The sequence below is a fragment of the Pezoporus wallicus genome, unplaced genomic scaffold, assembly GCF_028554395.1.
Source record: "Pezoporus wallicus isolate ANWC-B61680 ecotype Strahan unplaced genomic scaffold, APGP_CSIRO_Pwel_v1 contig_3365, whole genome shotgun sequence".
NCBI classification, from domain to species: Eukaryota; Metazoa; Chordata; class Aves; order Psittaciformes; family Psittacidae; genus Pezoporus; species Pezoporus wallicus.
The window spans coordinates 477,968-492,259 of record NW_026640883.1 but is presented as its reverse complement, the minus strand read 5'-3'; the positions used below and the strand labels follow the sequence as shown (position 1 = coordinate 492,259).

The window sequence follows — 14,292 nt, the reverse complement described above, 5'->3', positions numbered from 1 at the left end:
TCCAGGTTAATAACCTGAAAAATGACCTGTTCTTGTTTCTTCTACACTCGTATAAATTACTAATAAGTAGGAAAGAGAAAGGGTGGTCTGATAAAACTTAATCCCTTTGCCTTTTATATATAATAAAGCAAATTTCTTACCAGTTCAAAGGAATCAGTTTTTCAATCCCTATGGTCAAGAAAGGGAGTCTGGTTTGTGATTTCTGGGGAACTTAAGTTAGCTTTAGTGATTTCAAATCCTTATTCACCTTGCTGTTCCTCCCCACTGCAACCTTCAGGCAGCAGAAGCAAAAGTACGTCCGTGCTTCAGCTGCCCAAGGTGGCTGCTTGGTGTATCAGAATAAAACCATTGAGGAACATGACTTAAGTGAATACCCCAGGCCACACATTGCAACAGCTGAGGAATTGGCAGTCTTCCTTCTGCATTTCAGCCATAGGAGCAGCAGTCTCAGGCAGAGGAATAGGGTGGTACCACACTGCCCCACTGCTGCTGTTTCCAAGAGAAATTGTGGGTCAGAACTGTAGTAGGAGAAGAAGAGGTAGTATTTTTTTATATATAGTGTGCTTGTGTTCAGAACTGAGAGTTGTTTTGAGGGGGGCAGGTTTGGTTGTTTGGTGTTTGGTTTTGGTGTTTTTTTTTTTGTTGCTGATTTGGGGTTTCTTTTTTGAATAAATGCTCCATCCCTGGCAGTGTTCAAGGCCAGGCTGGACAGAGCCTTGGGTGACATGATTTAGTGTGAAGTGTCCCTGCCCATGGCAGGGGGGTTGGAACTGGATGATCTTAAGGTCCTTTCCAACCCTAACTATTCTATGATTCTTTGATTCTGTAATGTATTGTGCTAGGAGTTTGATTTTGTGGGAGTAGGTATCATGTGAAGGACTGTATGTGGCTAAGACAGGTCCATCTAAGAGATATAGTCCATGTAAGGCTTTTAGACAAGAGGCAGTATGCTAGGATAATGAGTGGGGTCCTAGGTACTGCTGAGAAAGATTACCTTGTAGAATTGATTATATACATTACACCAAACTGAAAATGTTTCTGTCATTCAGTAACAAACAAGAAGATCTAGAGGAAGAGGGCAGAGCTCCTAGGTCCCTGCTGTATATCCCCAGGATAGCCAACAAGGTCCCCAGCACACCAGAATTATTTTTTTCCTTCTCTTGGAATTACCTTACTGATGAGAAGCCTTCAGGTTCAACAAGAAAAGGTGTGTCTCTTCTCCAATAAAAGGTTCATAGTAAGAGATGTTAAATCAAAAACAACATGAGTTACCTATTTTGTGTGCCTTCTCATTACACTGAGTCCTTCCGCATGATTATTAAGGGAGAAACAAATATTCATGGACAGCATTATACAGATTTCAATCTTCAGAAGTATTCTTAGTGTCCAGGGAAAGCTGGCTTTCCTTCAGGCCTGCAATTCTTCATAGCCAAGGTGACTAGATAAGAAGAATGCACCTAAAAAACTACTTGACCTGTCCAAATATTTCATATTGGAAGTAACTCACGTGGACGCTGTTTATGTCAAAGGTGGTTAGTTGTGTTTCAGGATATTGTTGAGATGTTGTATCAGTTTCCATCTTTCTGTCCAGTCTTTACAATGACAGATGCATGAAAATCCTTTGGTCTTCTGCTTGCTATCTGAGGCCTTTTGTGTTGAGAACAGTGCTCCTGGACAAGTGCAAAATGTAGTTTAAAGCAGATGCCCTCTTCTTTAGGTCATAGGAAGTGGTTGACCACAATTTTGTGCCTCTTGTAGAAGAAATTTTGGTTCTTTAAGTAGATATAATTAAAGTTATCTGAGCATTTTGGAAACTCAGATTGCTCCTCTATTAGTCATGGACAAGAACCAGTGGGGAGTTTTCCAACTCCAGTTGCAGAAATCAGATTCAGATGAAGCCATTAATGGTAATAAAGGTAATAAGGAGATGTAATGGTTACTTAAGCATCTGAGGTTATAAGCAGAGGCTGAAGGACATCCATTGCTCAGTGCTGTGGACCTCTTACTAGGTGAAATACCATTCTTCTATTTATTAAAATGTTTTTTGGAGAAGGGTGTCTTCAGAAGCCTCAACAAGTGGAACTGTGTCCTTGGCATGCTGGAAGTGGGAGGCATGTCCACTTGTAGGTGTGTGAGGGGCAGCGAGGCAGGAGAGACACCTGGGAAAGGAAGGACAAAAAGGCAATGAACTTGACACTGTTAGCTGGACCAGTGAAAAGATCTAAGCTATGGCAAGCTTTGACGTAACAATGCAGATGTTCAGTTCTTGTTGTTTGCTTGACCTGACAAAATTAAATTTTGAGGGGGTAAACTGAAAATAGTATAAAAACAGACTTCAGAAAAAACAATAAGTGGCAAAAGTTTCTGGCAACTTTATTTAAGCTAACAAACGAATTTTCACTCTGCAAAGTTATAAATTAATTTTAATAGGCTGATCCAGATGGTCCATTTGGAAAATGGATAGCTTGATCTGTTGAAAATTAAACTAAATTTATCTCTCTCATACTTCAAACTGAAGTAAGCGTGAGAAGAGTGCCCATTAAGTCCAGCTCATACAGATGGACCGGCAGGTCACACATGGGACTAATCTGATTCATTTTAAAAATAAATGCATGAGTTATTGAATCAGGTTCCTGTTTCAAGCCCTGCATGTGAGAGTGTGTGTGTGTGTGCCGCCCTTTCAGAGGGACTTGCAAATGCTTCAGTGCCTTTTTAACCTGTGTGTTTCCATTTTAATTCAACTTCCTTGCCAAAAAACATAATTAGTTTTCAGTGCCTATCATTTAGTGTTAGACCCAAACACTAGATTGATTAGGTCAGACATTTGTTATTTTAAGGGCTATGTCTCCATTCTTCATTTATGAAGAACATGAGCTCAATAGTCTTGGGGAGAGAGCTGGCCTTTAGAAACTGGGAAGGGGAAGCTCTCTGGGGGCCCCTCCAGCCTTTAGCTTCTGGGTGTTTTTAACAGAGCCATGAATGCAGATTTGTAAATTTATTGCAGTGCCATCTGTTTTTTTTTGCAGGAACCGTATTATTGTTGGCTCGTATCTGTCTATTGTGGTGGTCACTCCCCAGGAGCTTGCCCTCATAGTCCTAAGGAAAGTGATGAATAGTGGGGGTCAACATGAATAGGTCACAGGGCAGCTGTCCGGGGCTGCCCTGAACTTGATTACCCCACTGGTTTTTAAAGAAGACGGGCACAATGCAGGTTGTTTAAAACCCTCCCTCCCTTCTCTTTGGTTTAGCAATAATGAAGTGCCTTTTGCTACCGTGGTTTGTCTATGGGTGAAGGTGCCTTGTGGGGAAATGCTGGCAGCAGCAAGGCTGCTGCACCATACCTCCTGCAAACCTCACATTGGACTCTGCTGCCTTTTTATAAGCTTCCAGATGGAAGTCCGGGGGAAAAAATTCCCTGTCTGTTATCCCATTCAAACAGGCCCCTTAGCATTTTCAAGAATCTTCCCACTTACCATTTTGGCACAGAGCATTACCTCAGTCCAGTCTCACAGATTTTAGATAGTTTTGTAAAATTACAAGTAGCACCTAAAACATGCTCTAGGTGCTATTTCAAAGTTAAAATAGGCACAGTCTGATCTTAAGATTTTAAAGCAAATATTCAAGCAAACCATAAGAAACGGAAAGCAGTTATAGAAGATAGAGCAAAGGAAGGATAAAAAGTAGCAACCATCAACCATTTACTTCCAGCTGGTAGCCTCATCGCACTGCATAATTTTCCTCTCCGGAAGTATTTCTGCTATGAAAAGTTAAAGCCCTCTTTTCGGCTGGTGAGGAAGGTTGTATGATGAGGAGGGAGTGAGGGTCCTTCAGCTCCCTTCCTCCTTCCCTCTGGGGAAGATGCTGCAGTTTGAATTTGCCTTTAGCTGGAGAGCTGACCAAGGCAGGATGTACCATGTCTATGAAGTTATCCCAGGTACTTCACCTTTAACGTTATTGTTGCTTGCTAGTAAGGAGTTGCTGGTTGAAAACCCTCCTGAAATTGCTTGATGTACATCCTTAGGCTTACTTTTAAGATTATTCTTTCAGTTTAATTATTTTCTCCCTTGTTCTCAAACAACAAGAAAAAAATAATTTCCATTTCTCTGTGACACTTAATGCATGTTAAAAAGCTAGCCAAGGCAGGTTGTGCCGGAGTCTAAGCTACAATGGGAATGCTGCCTTGTGGCGGAAAGGCCACTGGGCTCTTTCAGCACTAGTGCTAATAGGAATCTGTCACCCCGCCGCCGCATTGCTGCATTCCTCTGTAATTGAGTAAATTGCAAGTGTTGTCTGCCCCCCCTCCCGCCCTTTGTGTCCATGTCCACTTACCATCCCAAGAACGTGGGCAGTGATAAATAAAGCGCTGAACAGGGCGCTCAACTCTTTGAAAGCAGCGTGTTGCCAGCCCCCTAGTTATATTTCTTTAAGTGTTTATGTTTTTCTGTATTCTTTCTCTTGTGTGGCTGGAACCCTGGGGATCCAAAGCCATGAGAGAGGCCAAGAAGCTAACAAAAGTAGCTGTCCCCTTGTTAGCTTGTTCCTTTATTCTTTAAAAAACAAGATGAAAACCATCTGGCTCAGGGCATTACATTTTCCTCCCCCATGCACCTCTATAGATGAAGAGTTTCACCTGCAGTGAGGGTTTACATTGATTAGGGAGGGAGCAGTAATTCAAGCCTCCATCCACTTCAGTGGTACTTTGCAGTCTTTAAAGGTGCTGACCCATTGAGTTAAACTGTCAAGGGAGGATAAAAAAGGATCTTCATCCCGGGAGGTAACAGCTGCCAGGTTTTCAACACCTTGCACGCTGCTGGAAAAATGTCACAAATTGTCAATGGAAAGAAAAATCACTTGGCTGCCATATTCCCTTAATGATGTGCCTTATAAAATGAAAGATTTAAGGGTTTAAAAATCAGCAAGTAGCTGTCAGGGAAGAAAAAAAAACCCTGAGGGATTGTGGACAATGGGCCCAACAAGATGTATCCCAAAAGACTGCAAATAATGCATCCAAGATGGAATAACCAGACCTGAGTGGGATGACCATGGTTATCTTTGCACAGTGGGACAAGAGGGAAGTGAAATCAGCATCAGCAAAGAAGTCTAATGTTACCATGCCTGTATTTAAAAAAGAAGGGGGGTGAGGGAGAGGTCTGATTCCTGAGCCAGTGAGCTGAGAGAAGACATACTGTATTTCTGCTCTTTTGAGGACAATTTGTTTTCAAGCAGCTACCAGATGGCTAAATACCACAGCATTTCCTTTTTCTTCCAGCAGCCCCCCCCCCCCCCTCCTTCTTTAACAAGAGATCTAGTTCTCCCTGCTCTTTGTTTTTGTTTGTTTTAATGCTTTTACATCGCTGAACCACCCCGTGGTGTCGGAGCATTGTGGCATGCTCTTTTTTTTGTTTCCCCCCCCTGTGCATTGATGGATGAGGAAAAAAAGATCTTCAGCTTTAATGTAATTTCGTGTAACAGCAGATTGGAGTAAGGCTTTTAGACTTTTTGTTTGAATTGTCTTGAGGTTTTTTGTTTTAGGGGCCTCTCCTTTTTTCTGTTTTTTTCTGTTTGTTTTAGGTAAGTCATTTTAATTGTACTGAGTAGTTAGAAGGTACACACAGCCAAGGGAGCTTTGTTATGGTAATTGCTCAAGAAAGCCCACTCCCCAACTACCATTGCCATGTGTTGAGACACGTCTTCCCTCTAGTGGCAATATTAAGGACTCTGGCTTTCACAGTCGGCAAGGTGTAATTGCAATATGACAAACTGTGCTTTAGGGAAAATCCTGTAAATGATCTAGTTTTTTGTTTGGCTGGTCTTTATTTTGCCTTACGACTTTCCATGGAGACAGCCCTTCCCAAGGCTGGGCTAGAGATAAGAAAGGGTTCGTCTTAAGAAAATAATTGCGGCGAATGCTGGGTAATGTCTTACAGCTTGACTTAATTCAAGCCTTCTTTTTAATTACCTGCTTATAAAAACGTTTTTAAATTTGTTGAGATTACTTAATTCTTTCACAAGCAGCACCTCATTTGAAATAAATAAATAAATTGCATTTATTTGAAATAGTCCATGTGAAAGACCTTTAAAGGGTAATTAATGCAAGTCTCCGAAGACGCTAAGTACAATGAAAGCGGTCTTTCCAAATCTGCTGGAGTGATTTGTTTATATAACTTCCCACTTCTGCAGAATTCTTCGGAGTCTAATAACTTTTTTTCTAACCGTTTGGCAATTTGTGCTTAGCTACAAAAGCTCTTGTTCAAAAAGAACAGTTTAATAATCTTTTCCCCAAAAATGACTTGAAGGGAGGGCATGGGTTTTGTCTTTTTGCTGGGTTTTTATTAGTGTTATCTTTCTCTGATAAATCATGTAATTATTAACTATTGGGGGGGGAAATCTTATTGAACTCCTGGGTTGCAGCTTCTATTAAGAAGTGGAGTTTTGTTCAGGGACTGGGGATTCTCGAAATAAATGGCCAAAGAAATGGATTTCAGTCAGCGTAAAAGCTACACACACACACACTCACACAGAGCCAGAGTTCTGTCTGGAGTCTGAGGCTTCAGGTTGGTATCCAGTGCTTGCCCAGAGCTATGTGGACAAGAGTAGAAATGTTTATGTGTTTGTGTCAAAGAGCAGGTTCATACTTTCTTTAAAAAGAAAAATGTAACCAAAGACACTTAGGGAATGAGATCAGATAGAGCTCTATCTTTAGTGAACCATAGTCTAGTGTCTCTGTGGCTTTTTAAACCTTTGGCTGAGTGAATGCAGCTTAGTGGTTCCCCTGCTTCTGACATGATTTGGTGCTCCCATATATTTGTAGGTTTCTTTTGTTTCTTTTTTTTCATTAGAGCTTGTTTTGCTATAGGGCTGCTTAACACTGTTCTCAAACGGCTTTTGCAAGGTTAAAGGAATGCAGCTTGGTAACAAGTTTGTGTCATTTTAAATATATACCTCCCAGTAAATAAGGAGGAGCCTTGCAATCAATCCCTTTTAGTGTGTTATGTGTTTCACCTGACAACTAAACCCTCTATTGATTAACCATTACTTTGTTAGATAATCTCGTGTCATTGAAGCCACTGTAAAAATTAAACTCTTTAAAATGTTTTACCTAGCAGCAGTGTGAAAATTGAAAACTTGTTCAGAATTACAGCCCGCTTCCACAAAGAAGGTAGTTTTCAACAAACTGGTTTACGTTTGCATGCTTTATATGCAATATAAAAACATATTAAAGCACTCCAACACAAAGCTATCTGCCTGTGGTGTTGAACCAGGCTGCCATTTCAGAGTGCTTTTCCTTGGTGAAGAAACCTCTTATCTTGTTGAAAGGTGATGAGAAACTTCAACAGTTTTGGTGCAAATTAGATGAGATTCATAAAAGGGTTGAGCTTTAAAGGTGAGCTTGAGAAATTTGCTTTTCTGAGGTTTGGCTCTGGTTTTGCTTTTCATGGTTTTTCTTTAGTCGATGTGCCCATAGGCATTGGAATGAATGAAAGGAGGTGCTCTGATGTGTCAGTGTAGCATGAGACACCATCAAATGTTTTATCTAATATGAAAGGCTCTGCATTATTGCTTGATGATAAGACATTCATTCTGCTTTCAGTTAGGTCTGTTCACTAGTAACTGTTAGTATGAACACAGTATCAGATTAAATCAAAACTCCATGTCCAGCAGTAATCTTGTGTCTCACAGTAGACAGTAACTGCTGCCTACAGAGGAACATTAGAAGGCAACCATTTAGTATAACCGTCACAATATATTCTTGCAGCTTCTTATGACTTGACTTCATGAGCCAGATGCAGCTTCTTTGCAACATTATCAATACATTTCCATTGAGACCTCTTAAGTAGAGTGACATTACCTCTTTTTTTTAAGGAGAAATAGGCTTTCTTCTGCATTTTTGCTTTAAACCTTTTTAAACATATGGTAGAACATGTACGTGAATCTTCCTTACTTTTTTTATTCATCCCACAAGGCTAATAATGCATTCTTTTGTGAGAATGTGAAGAAGAACAGAAGAACTTTGTAACTTTGCAAACACAGTAATGGACGTTAAACTGAAGATCACTGTATGTTTTATTCTCAAATCTTCATCCTGATGGGTTGAAGCCATTATACATGCAACTTTTAATTTTCTTTTTTTTCCTCACTACTTTATACTGAGCTGGAGGACTAAATGGTTGTCTGGTAATTCGGCACTTACATAGATCTTTAGGTAAGAAAATTACGTGTAAAAGTTGATTCTCGCAGTAAAAGCATGTTCTTCTGTCCTTTCTGTGGCTGAAAAGGTTGTGAAGGAGGAATTTAAGTATCATTGGCATGTTGTCAAAGGGCAGAGAGGTATTGATAGCATGAGAATGCCCAGGTCTACCAGACCCAGAGTCTCCTCATCCATTGCTGGCTCCAGCACTGTCAGTGGAAGATGCTGCTGAATGGCAGCAAACGGGTCTGTCTGTTCCCTGTGCTCTATTCACTGCTCCTGCAGTATCTACCATGGTTACATCAGGGATGTCTGGGGAATATCTCTGTCATGTACTCTATGGACCTGCTGTCCATAAATTAGTTTGATCTCTTTTTCCACTTGCTGATGTTGTTTCTCTCCATAGTGTCCTGGGACAGCAGGCTCCAGAATCACTGCCAGCTGTGTGAAGTGTTTAATTTATCTGCTTTAAATTATTACCTTACTAGTTCCATCAAGTGTCACTAGTCCTGGTATTGTGGGATTTGATGACAAGTTATACCAGAAGTTCAGTTGGTGCTGTTCACACTGACATGTAATATGTGGATGAAAGTAATACAAATTGAGCAATACACTGAAATAATTATTTGTATCTACATGCTGGCGCACACACAACTTTTGAAGAGTACTGAGTGAGCTTTCTTCCTTTGAATAGTGCATGGTGAGCTTTCTTCCTTCTCAGAAAGTTCTAGGCGTTTTAGATTTAGCATTTAGTTTTTCACATGGTGTATTTCGGTTGTCTGCTCTTTCCCATTTGTAAATGTGAGAGAAAGCCTGATGTAAGCCAGGCTTTTAAAAGCTGGCTTGCTACCAAGGCTTGTGCATACCTCTCTTGGGAGGAAACAGACTGACAAGATCTGACTTCAGTTCATGGAGCCACAGGCTTCCTTGTTGCTTTCAGTAAATGTTTTAGTGGTTAGCTTTTCATCTGCAAAGTGGAGTTGGTAGTAGCTTTCTTCGAGTCAGAACTCCTCATAAAATTAGCAGTATGTAGCAGATAAGTTGTGCAGAAATACTGCTACTGGAATTTTAGGAATTGTAAATGAAAGAAATCACAGGTTTACAATAAATGGATTAAGTTACACAAATGTAAATACTGAACAAAGAGTCTTATCAATTCTTCATGGTTTCTCACCTTCAGAATCTGGCTGAATTTAGCTGAGATGATGCTTACAAAATGAAGTTTGCATGGTATTGTCTGAACGTCAGTGCAAAGCAGGTAGTGTCAACTTTCTGTCCACCAGTTGGGCCACTACATGTAAGCCACAATGCGTGATAGTTTATGCCATTCTGATCTTTCTTCTGAGGAGAAAGTTCTGTGCATACCAGAGTGATAGTTTTATGATGTTGGCAAATATTTGCAAGAGGCTTAGTCGAGTCTGTCAGACTTGTTTGCGTGTGGCCTAATCCCAGTTTGAATCTGAGCCTCCCCTGCTGAAAGATGCACTCTGTTCATCTGCACAGCACTTTGAAGGGATTCGTGTTTGAATTTTTCAGTTTCTCCTTGTGGATCCAGAGTCAGAAGTTACTAGCTGGCTGCTAGTCACAGCAGATATCAGTGTTATGACTTGTAAGGAAATCTGCTGGAGCCAGGATATTCTACATTCCTGTCTGTCACTGGTTGTTTTCTGGTTAGAGATCTCACTGAGAAATAAAACATGAACTGCTAAAGCAATGGAGAACATAGGGCTTCTGTACTCCTTTTTGTTTCTGTCTCCCAGTGAGCTTTAAAGGGGGTCTGTAAAGAAGTAAGGTGGAAAGGACTGTGAATTTCCTAAAGAGCGTCTGTACTGTGCTTGGCCAGTACAGATCCACCTGAGCCAGTATACTTGATTTCCCGTGGTAGGCAGTAAGGAGTGTTTAATGAGGATCATAGGAATGTGGGTGAATAATGTTATAAACTGACTGGGAGCACTTGGTTCCCATCACCTGGTGCTTACTGTCCTCCTGAGGAGGAATGCTGGGCTTGTGGATGTATCTCCTATCACTCTCAGCATAACCCTCTTTTAATCTCTTTGCATTCTTGCCTCTGATGTCCTTTGCAATATGTTCTTCTTCTGGTTTGTGTGTTGTTAGTGACTACATCTTTTGCAGAGTTGGGCCTCTGGTAGAGGGGCAAAAAGGGGAGACAATTTGTTGGTGCTTGTCACTGAGGGAATCTGACTCTGTCATAGGTTTGGAGCAGAGGGAGAGGTTTAGGAGCCCTTAGTATGCCAGCACTGCCTGTAGGTTTTATAACCTGTAGCAGGCTTGGGGGTTGAATTAGTTTCAAGTCAAGCAAACAGAAATCTGTTGCAAGCTCTGAAAGAAGGATCTTCCCTGCAATATTCACCAGCACAGTTGCCAGTGAATATTACAGGGAGAGAACTGACAGGCAGTTCACTATAAATCTTGGTGTGGCCTCACCATAAGGCCGTTTTAAAAATACCATGAATGTTAGTATGTTTTACTTAGTGCTCTTGGAAATGTCTTTGTAGCAAGTTTAATTTCATTCTCTTTCAACATGCTTCTTATGTTTCCCCCACACAACTATTTGAGGTAGCAACATCTTCTCTGTGGTCCACTTACTACTCTTGCAAGAAAGCAAGTTTGTGCTTGCTTTTGGGCTGCCATGTTTGCTTGGGAGCCATTTTCTGTAAATGGCAACAGGCACTGGGGTATTAACCCAGTACTGGAACTCTTAGGTGCTACTATACTACTCCTACTACTAGAAAATGTGGAGTTAATCAAGTAGTAATTGAAAAGGTGTTGGAACTGGGGGGAGAGGAGGCCTCCATTAGAAGTTCCTGAGTTCTTCAGGCATCTTAGTTAAAATAGCCAAATCACCCAAAGTATAATTTTAGCATAGCTCATAAGTATTGTACATATTGTGCCCTTAAAAAAGTGAGAGACCTAAGAGTACCGTTCTGCAGAGACTCCAAAGTCTCCTGGGCAGGACAGTGTATGAGGTAAAGTTAAAAAGACATTCTACTTTAAAAGAAGAAGCTTTCCAAAATTGGAAAGATTAAGTACAAGAAGTGAGATGAGAAGCGATTACAACCTTCGTACTGCTGTGACAACTGGTGTGTAGAAATCACCTTGCTTTGGTTGTTCAGTTATGCAGCATTTTGTGAAAGACCAAGCAACTTGTATCAGGTATTCTTTTTTTTTTTTCTTTTCTTTTTTTTCCCCTTTTTCAAAGGGAAAAAGGATAAAAATCTTTGTATCTCAGAACTATAAAATTCTGCATAGCTTCTCAGAGGACATGCATGCCCTGAACATAGGCTTTTGCTGTAAGCTAGTTTATTGTGGTTCGAAACATTTACACCTTAGGAAAAAGGAAATGTAGTAGAGTTGTTGTGGGTTCCTGTGCCAAAAATGTGGTGCCTGAAAGAAAATTGTGTTCTTCTGTTCGTAACCATTTTAATCTTTCTGCAGACCTACAACAGCTGTGCCAGACTGTGCTTAAACCAGGAAACTGTATGTCTAGGAAGCACTGCTATGAAGACTGAAAATTGTGTGGCCAAAGTAAGTAAGAGACTAGCTTTGGTTTTGAGGTTTTTTTTCAGATTGTTCACTGTTAATGAAAGGAAAGTTCTTGTTAAAAATCAGAGTTGAAAAAACATATTTAAACAGAAAGCTGGTATTTTGGGTACGCTTTTCTGTCCTGTGTAGAGATTTCAGACTTGCTGATTTTCTCTATTGGAAATGATTACTTGAGTCTTGAGCTACCTAGGATTGAAGGGAACTGCTATACAAGTAATAGGCTTTTCCAGGGGGATGGCCTATGCCTGCCATGTGGCATCTTCAAATAATAAATGTCCAGATAGATGCTAAAAATACTGCATGAGAGCTCTTCATATCATGAAGATTTCTTAGCTACTGGAGGAGAGGTGCAAAAAGAAAGACCTTTCAATTAAAATACCGTGAATGCTGTGTTTAAGGGAAAGGGAGGAGGGAGATATAGCAATCGGAATGGTAAGAAAAGTATACATTAGCCCATGAGAGAAAAGTCATTCCTTGAGAATTGTAGTAGATGTAGTTGGAAAAGATGAGGTGCCATTAGCAACCCTCTTTTCTTAAAAGTCAGCGTAAGTAGAGTAAAACAACATACATGCAGGGCTGTTTGTGAATGGAAAACATTTGAAGTGTGATGCAATATGTATAGAAAGGCTGTGTGAAGGATGTGTTTATCCTTGTGTAAGCTTCGTATTTTCACTGAAAGGAAGTTCAGAATGGGCATGCAGGACAGATCAGTGCACGCAGCCATCTGTTACCTAAACCAGCTGGCATTTTGTTGCTCCTCTGTCACCACAAACCTGACCACTCAAAAGCCTGTTTTCTCTTTCAGTTATTTATTCCTTGATCTTCTTGAAGTCCTTTTTTTCATACTTTGAATGGTTGTTAAAGGTGCTTTGTCCCTTCAGGGGCCACTTTTGTATTGACCTTTAAGATAATTTCCCAGCTAAATCTTTGCTGGGATTTTGCTGGTAAAATTTGGATGTCCCATTACTTTGATTCCTGTCAGGGAATTGGCTATCATAAAAGTTTGTCATGGTGCTTGCAAGTGGTTTAGCGCTCATAAACTGTGCTTGACATGCCAGGTTACCTTCCACTGGAGAAGCACTTTTGAGAGAAGCTACGGATCTTGGTACAGAGGGCTAATATTTAATACCAACACCTCCATTCTTAAGTTGACTGCTATTGCACACTGCTTTCTAAGGTGCTTTATGGTACAAAGTAGGTGAAATTCTTTAAACAAGGCATCAGAGCAGCTCTGACTGAATTATATTGTCATACAGCATCATTCTGATGCCATGAAGCAGCTCACAGCAAGCTAACTGTAGTAAACCCATTCGACTCCATCTGCTTTATAGCATCTTGATTGACCTGATCATCTTATAAAGGAACTAAAATGTGCAAGAGCTACACTTAATGTAAGTGATGCCTCTTCTAAATGAATTGACATATCTTTAATATCCTAATGCCCTAAATAATAAACTCTCTTAAAATAACGCTTTTGATGGGATCATGGTAAAAGGTATGGGTAGGACTCAAGGCAGGAACAGCAAGATTTGCTTCATGTTACTAAGGATGAATCTGAACCATCAACCTGGAGATTAAAAAGTATATATTTTCAAGTATTGTATCTGTATGCTGTAGAACAATATGTATCTATATATATACTGTAGGACAATCTGCCATCATGTATATATATGAAAAAACATATATACACACATGTATGCATGCATATATGCACACACACATACATATGTATGTATGAAAAAGCATATGGACTTTTCTGGGGATATAATTCCTCTGGTACTAGCACGCCTCGATATTGTACTCTTTTCCTTTGCATTCCCAGCTACAAACCAAAATGAAAGGTTCTAAGAAAGCTTGTCTTTCGAATTCCAAAGTGTTGAAGCATTTATAAATCCAGTTAGCTAAATGCAGATGGCTCAGTAATGGCACAGGCAAATGGCACAACTGTTAAATGTTCCCTAGGTGAAGGGCTTAAATGGGATTTAAGGAGTTCAGAGGCCTTCTCTTAGCCTTATGCACATGGTGAGTTTTATCCTCCATGATTGATGTGTCTTACAGCCTTGGACTTTAACATGTTTTGTCAAGAGAGTGAACACTGGAAAGGATAACTGAGGGCTTCTTTATCTGCAGCACTTTTCCAAAAGTGTTGTAGGGTTTTAATTTTATTTTATTTTTTTTTATATTTTTAACTGGCAGTAAAAGACAAAAAAGGTTTACTTTGGAACTGATGATACACCTTACATGATCCTGCAGTGCGGCATCAGCCCTGACTGGGAGCCGCAGTCAGCATTATCACATGTGTGACAGATATGTCAGTCAGTCTGCAGGAGACAATGGTTTTCCTGAAAACAGAATTTCTAATTCTGCACCTACTTGCAAAAAAGAAAACTGTACTCTGTTATGGCTGTGTTAATGTCATTTACTGATTGTGTGCTTCATGTCTCTAAAGTTTGTTCAAAGAATGAAATGCAGTTTCCCTTGAGGCCACGCACATCAATATTGAGATATCTTTTTTTCAGGCTGAAGCACTGTCCATCCAT

General features: G+C 40.2%; 1 protein-coding gene across 13 annotated transcripts in view; it reads left to right on the top strand.

Moving 5' to 3' along the window:
* BTRC (beta-transducin repeat containing E3 ubiquitin protein ligase) overlaps nucleotides 1-14,292 on the top strand; it is a 116,983-nt gene that overhangs the window by 51,026 nt on the left and 51,665 nt on the right. For all 13 annotated transcript variants that reach the window (XR_008973737.1, XM_057421108.1, XM_057421107.1 and 10 more), the window contains one exon: nucleotides 11,645-11,734. Coding sequence is in view for 12 of the 13 variants with exons in the window: in XM_057421108.1 (XP_057277091.1) it covers nucleotides 11,645-11,734 (90 nt within the window). In the remaining variant the exon portion in view is untranslated. The remainder of the gene's footprint in view (nucleotides 1-11,644; nucleotides 11,735-14,292) is intronic.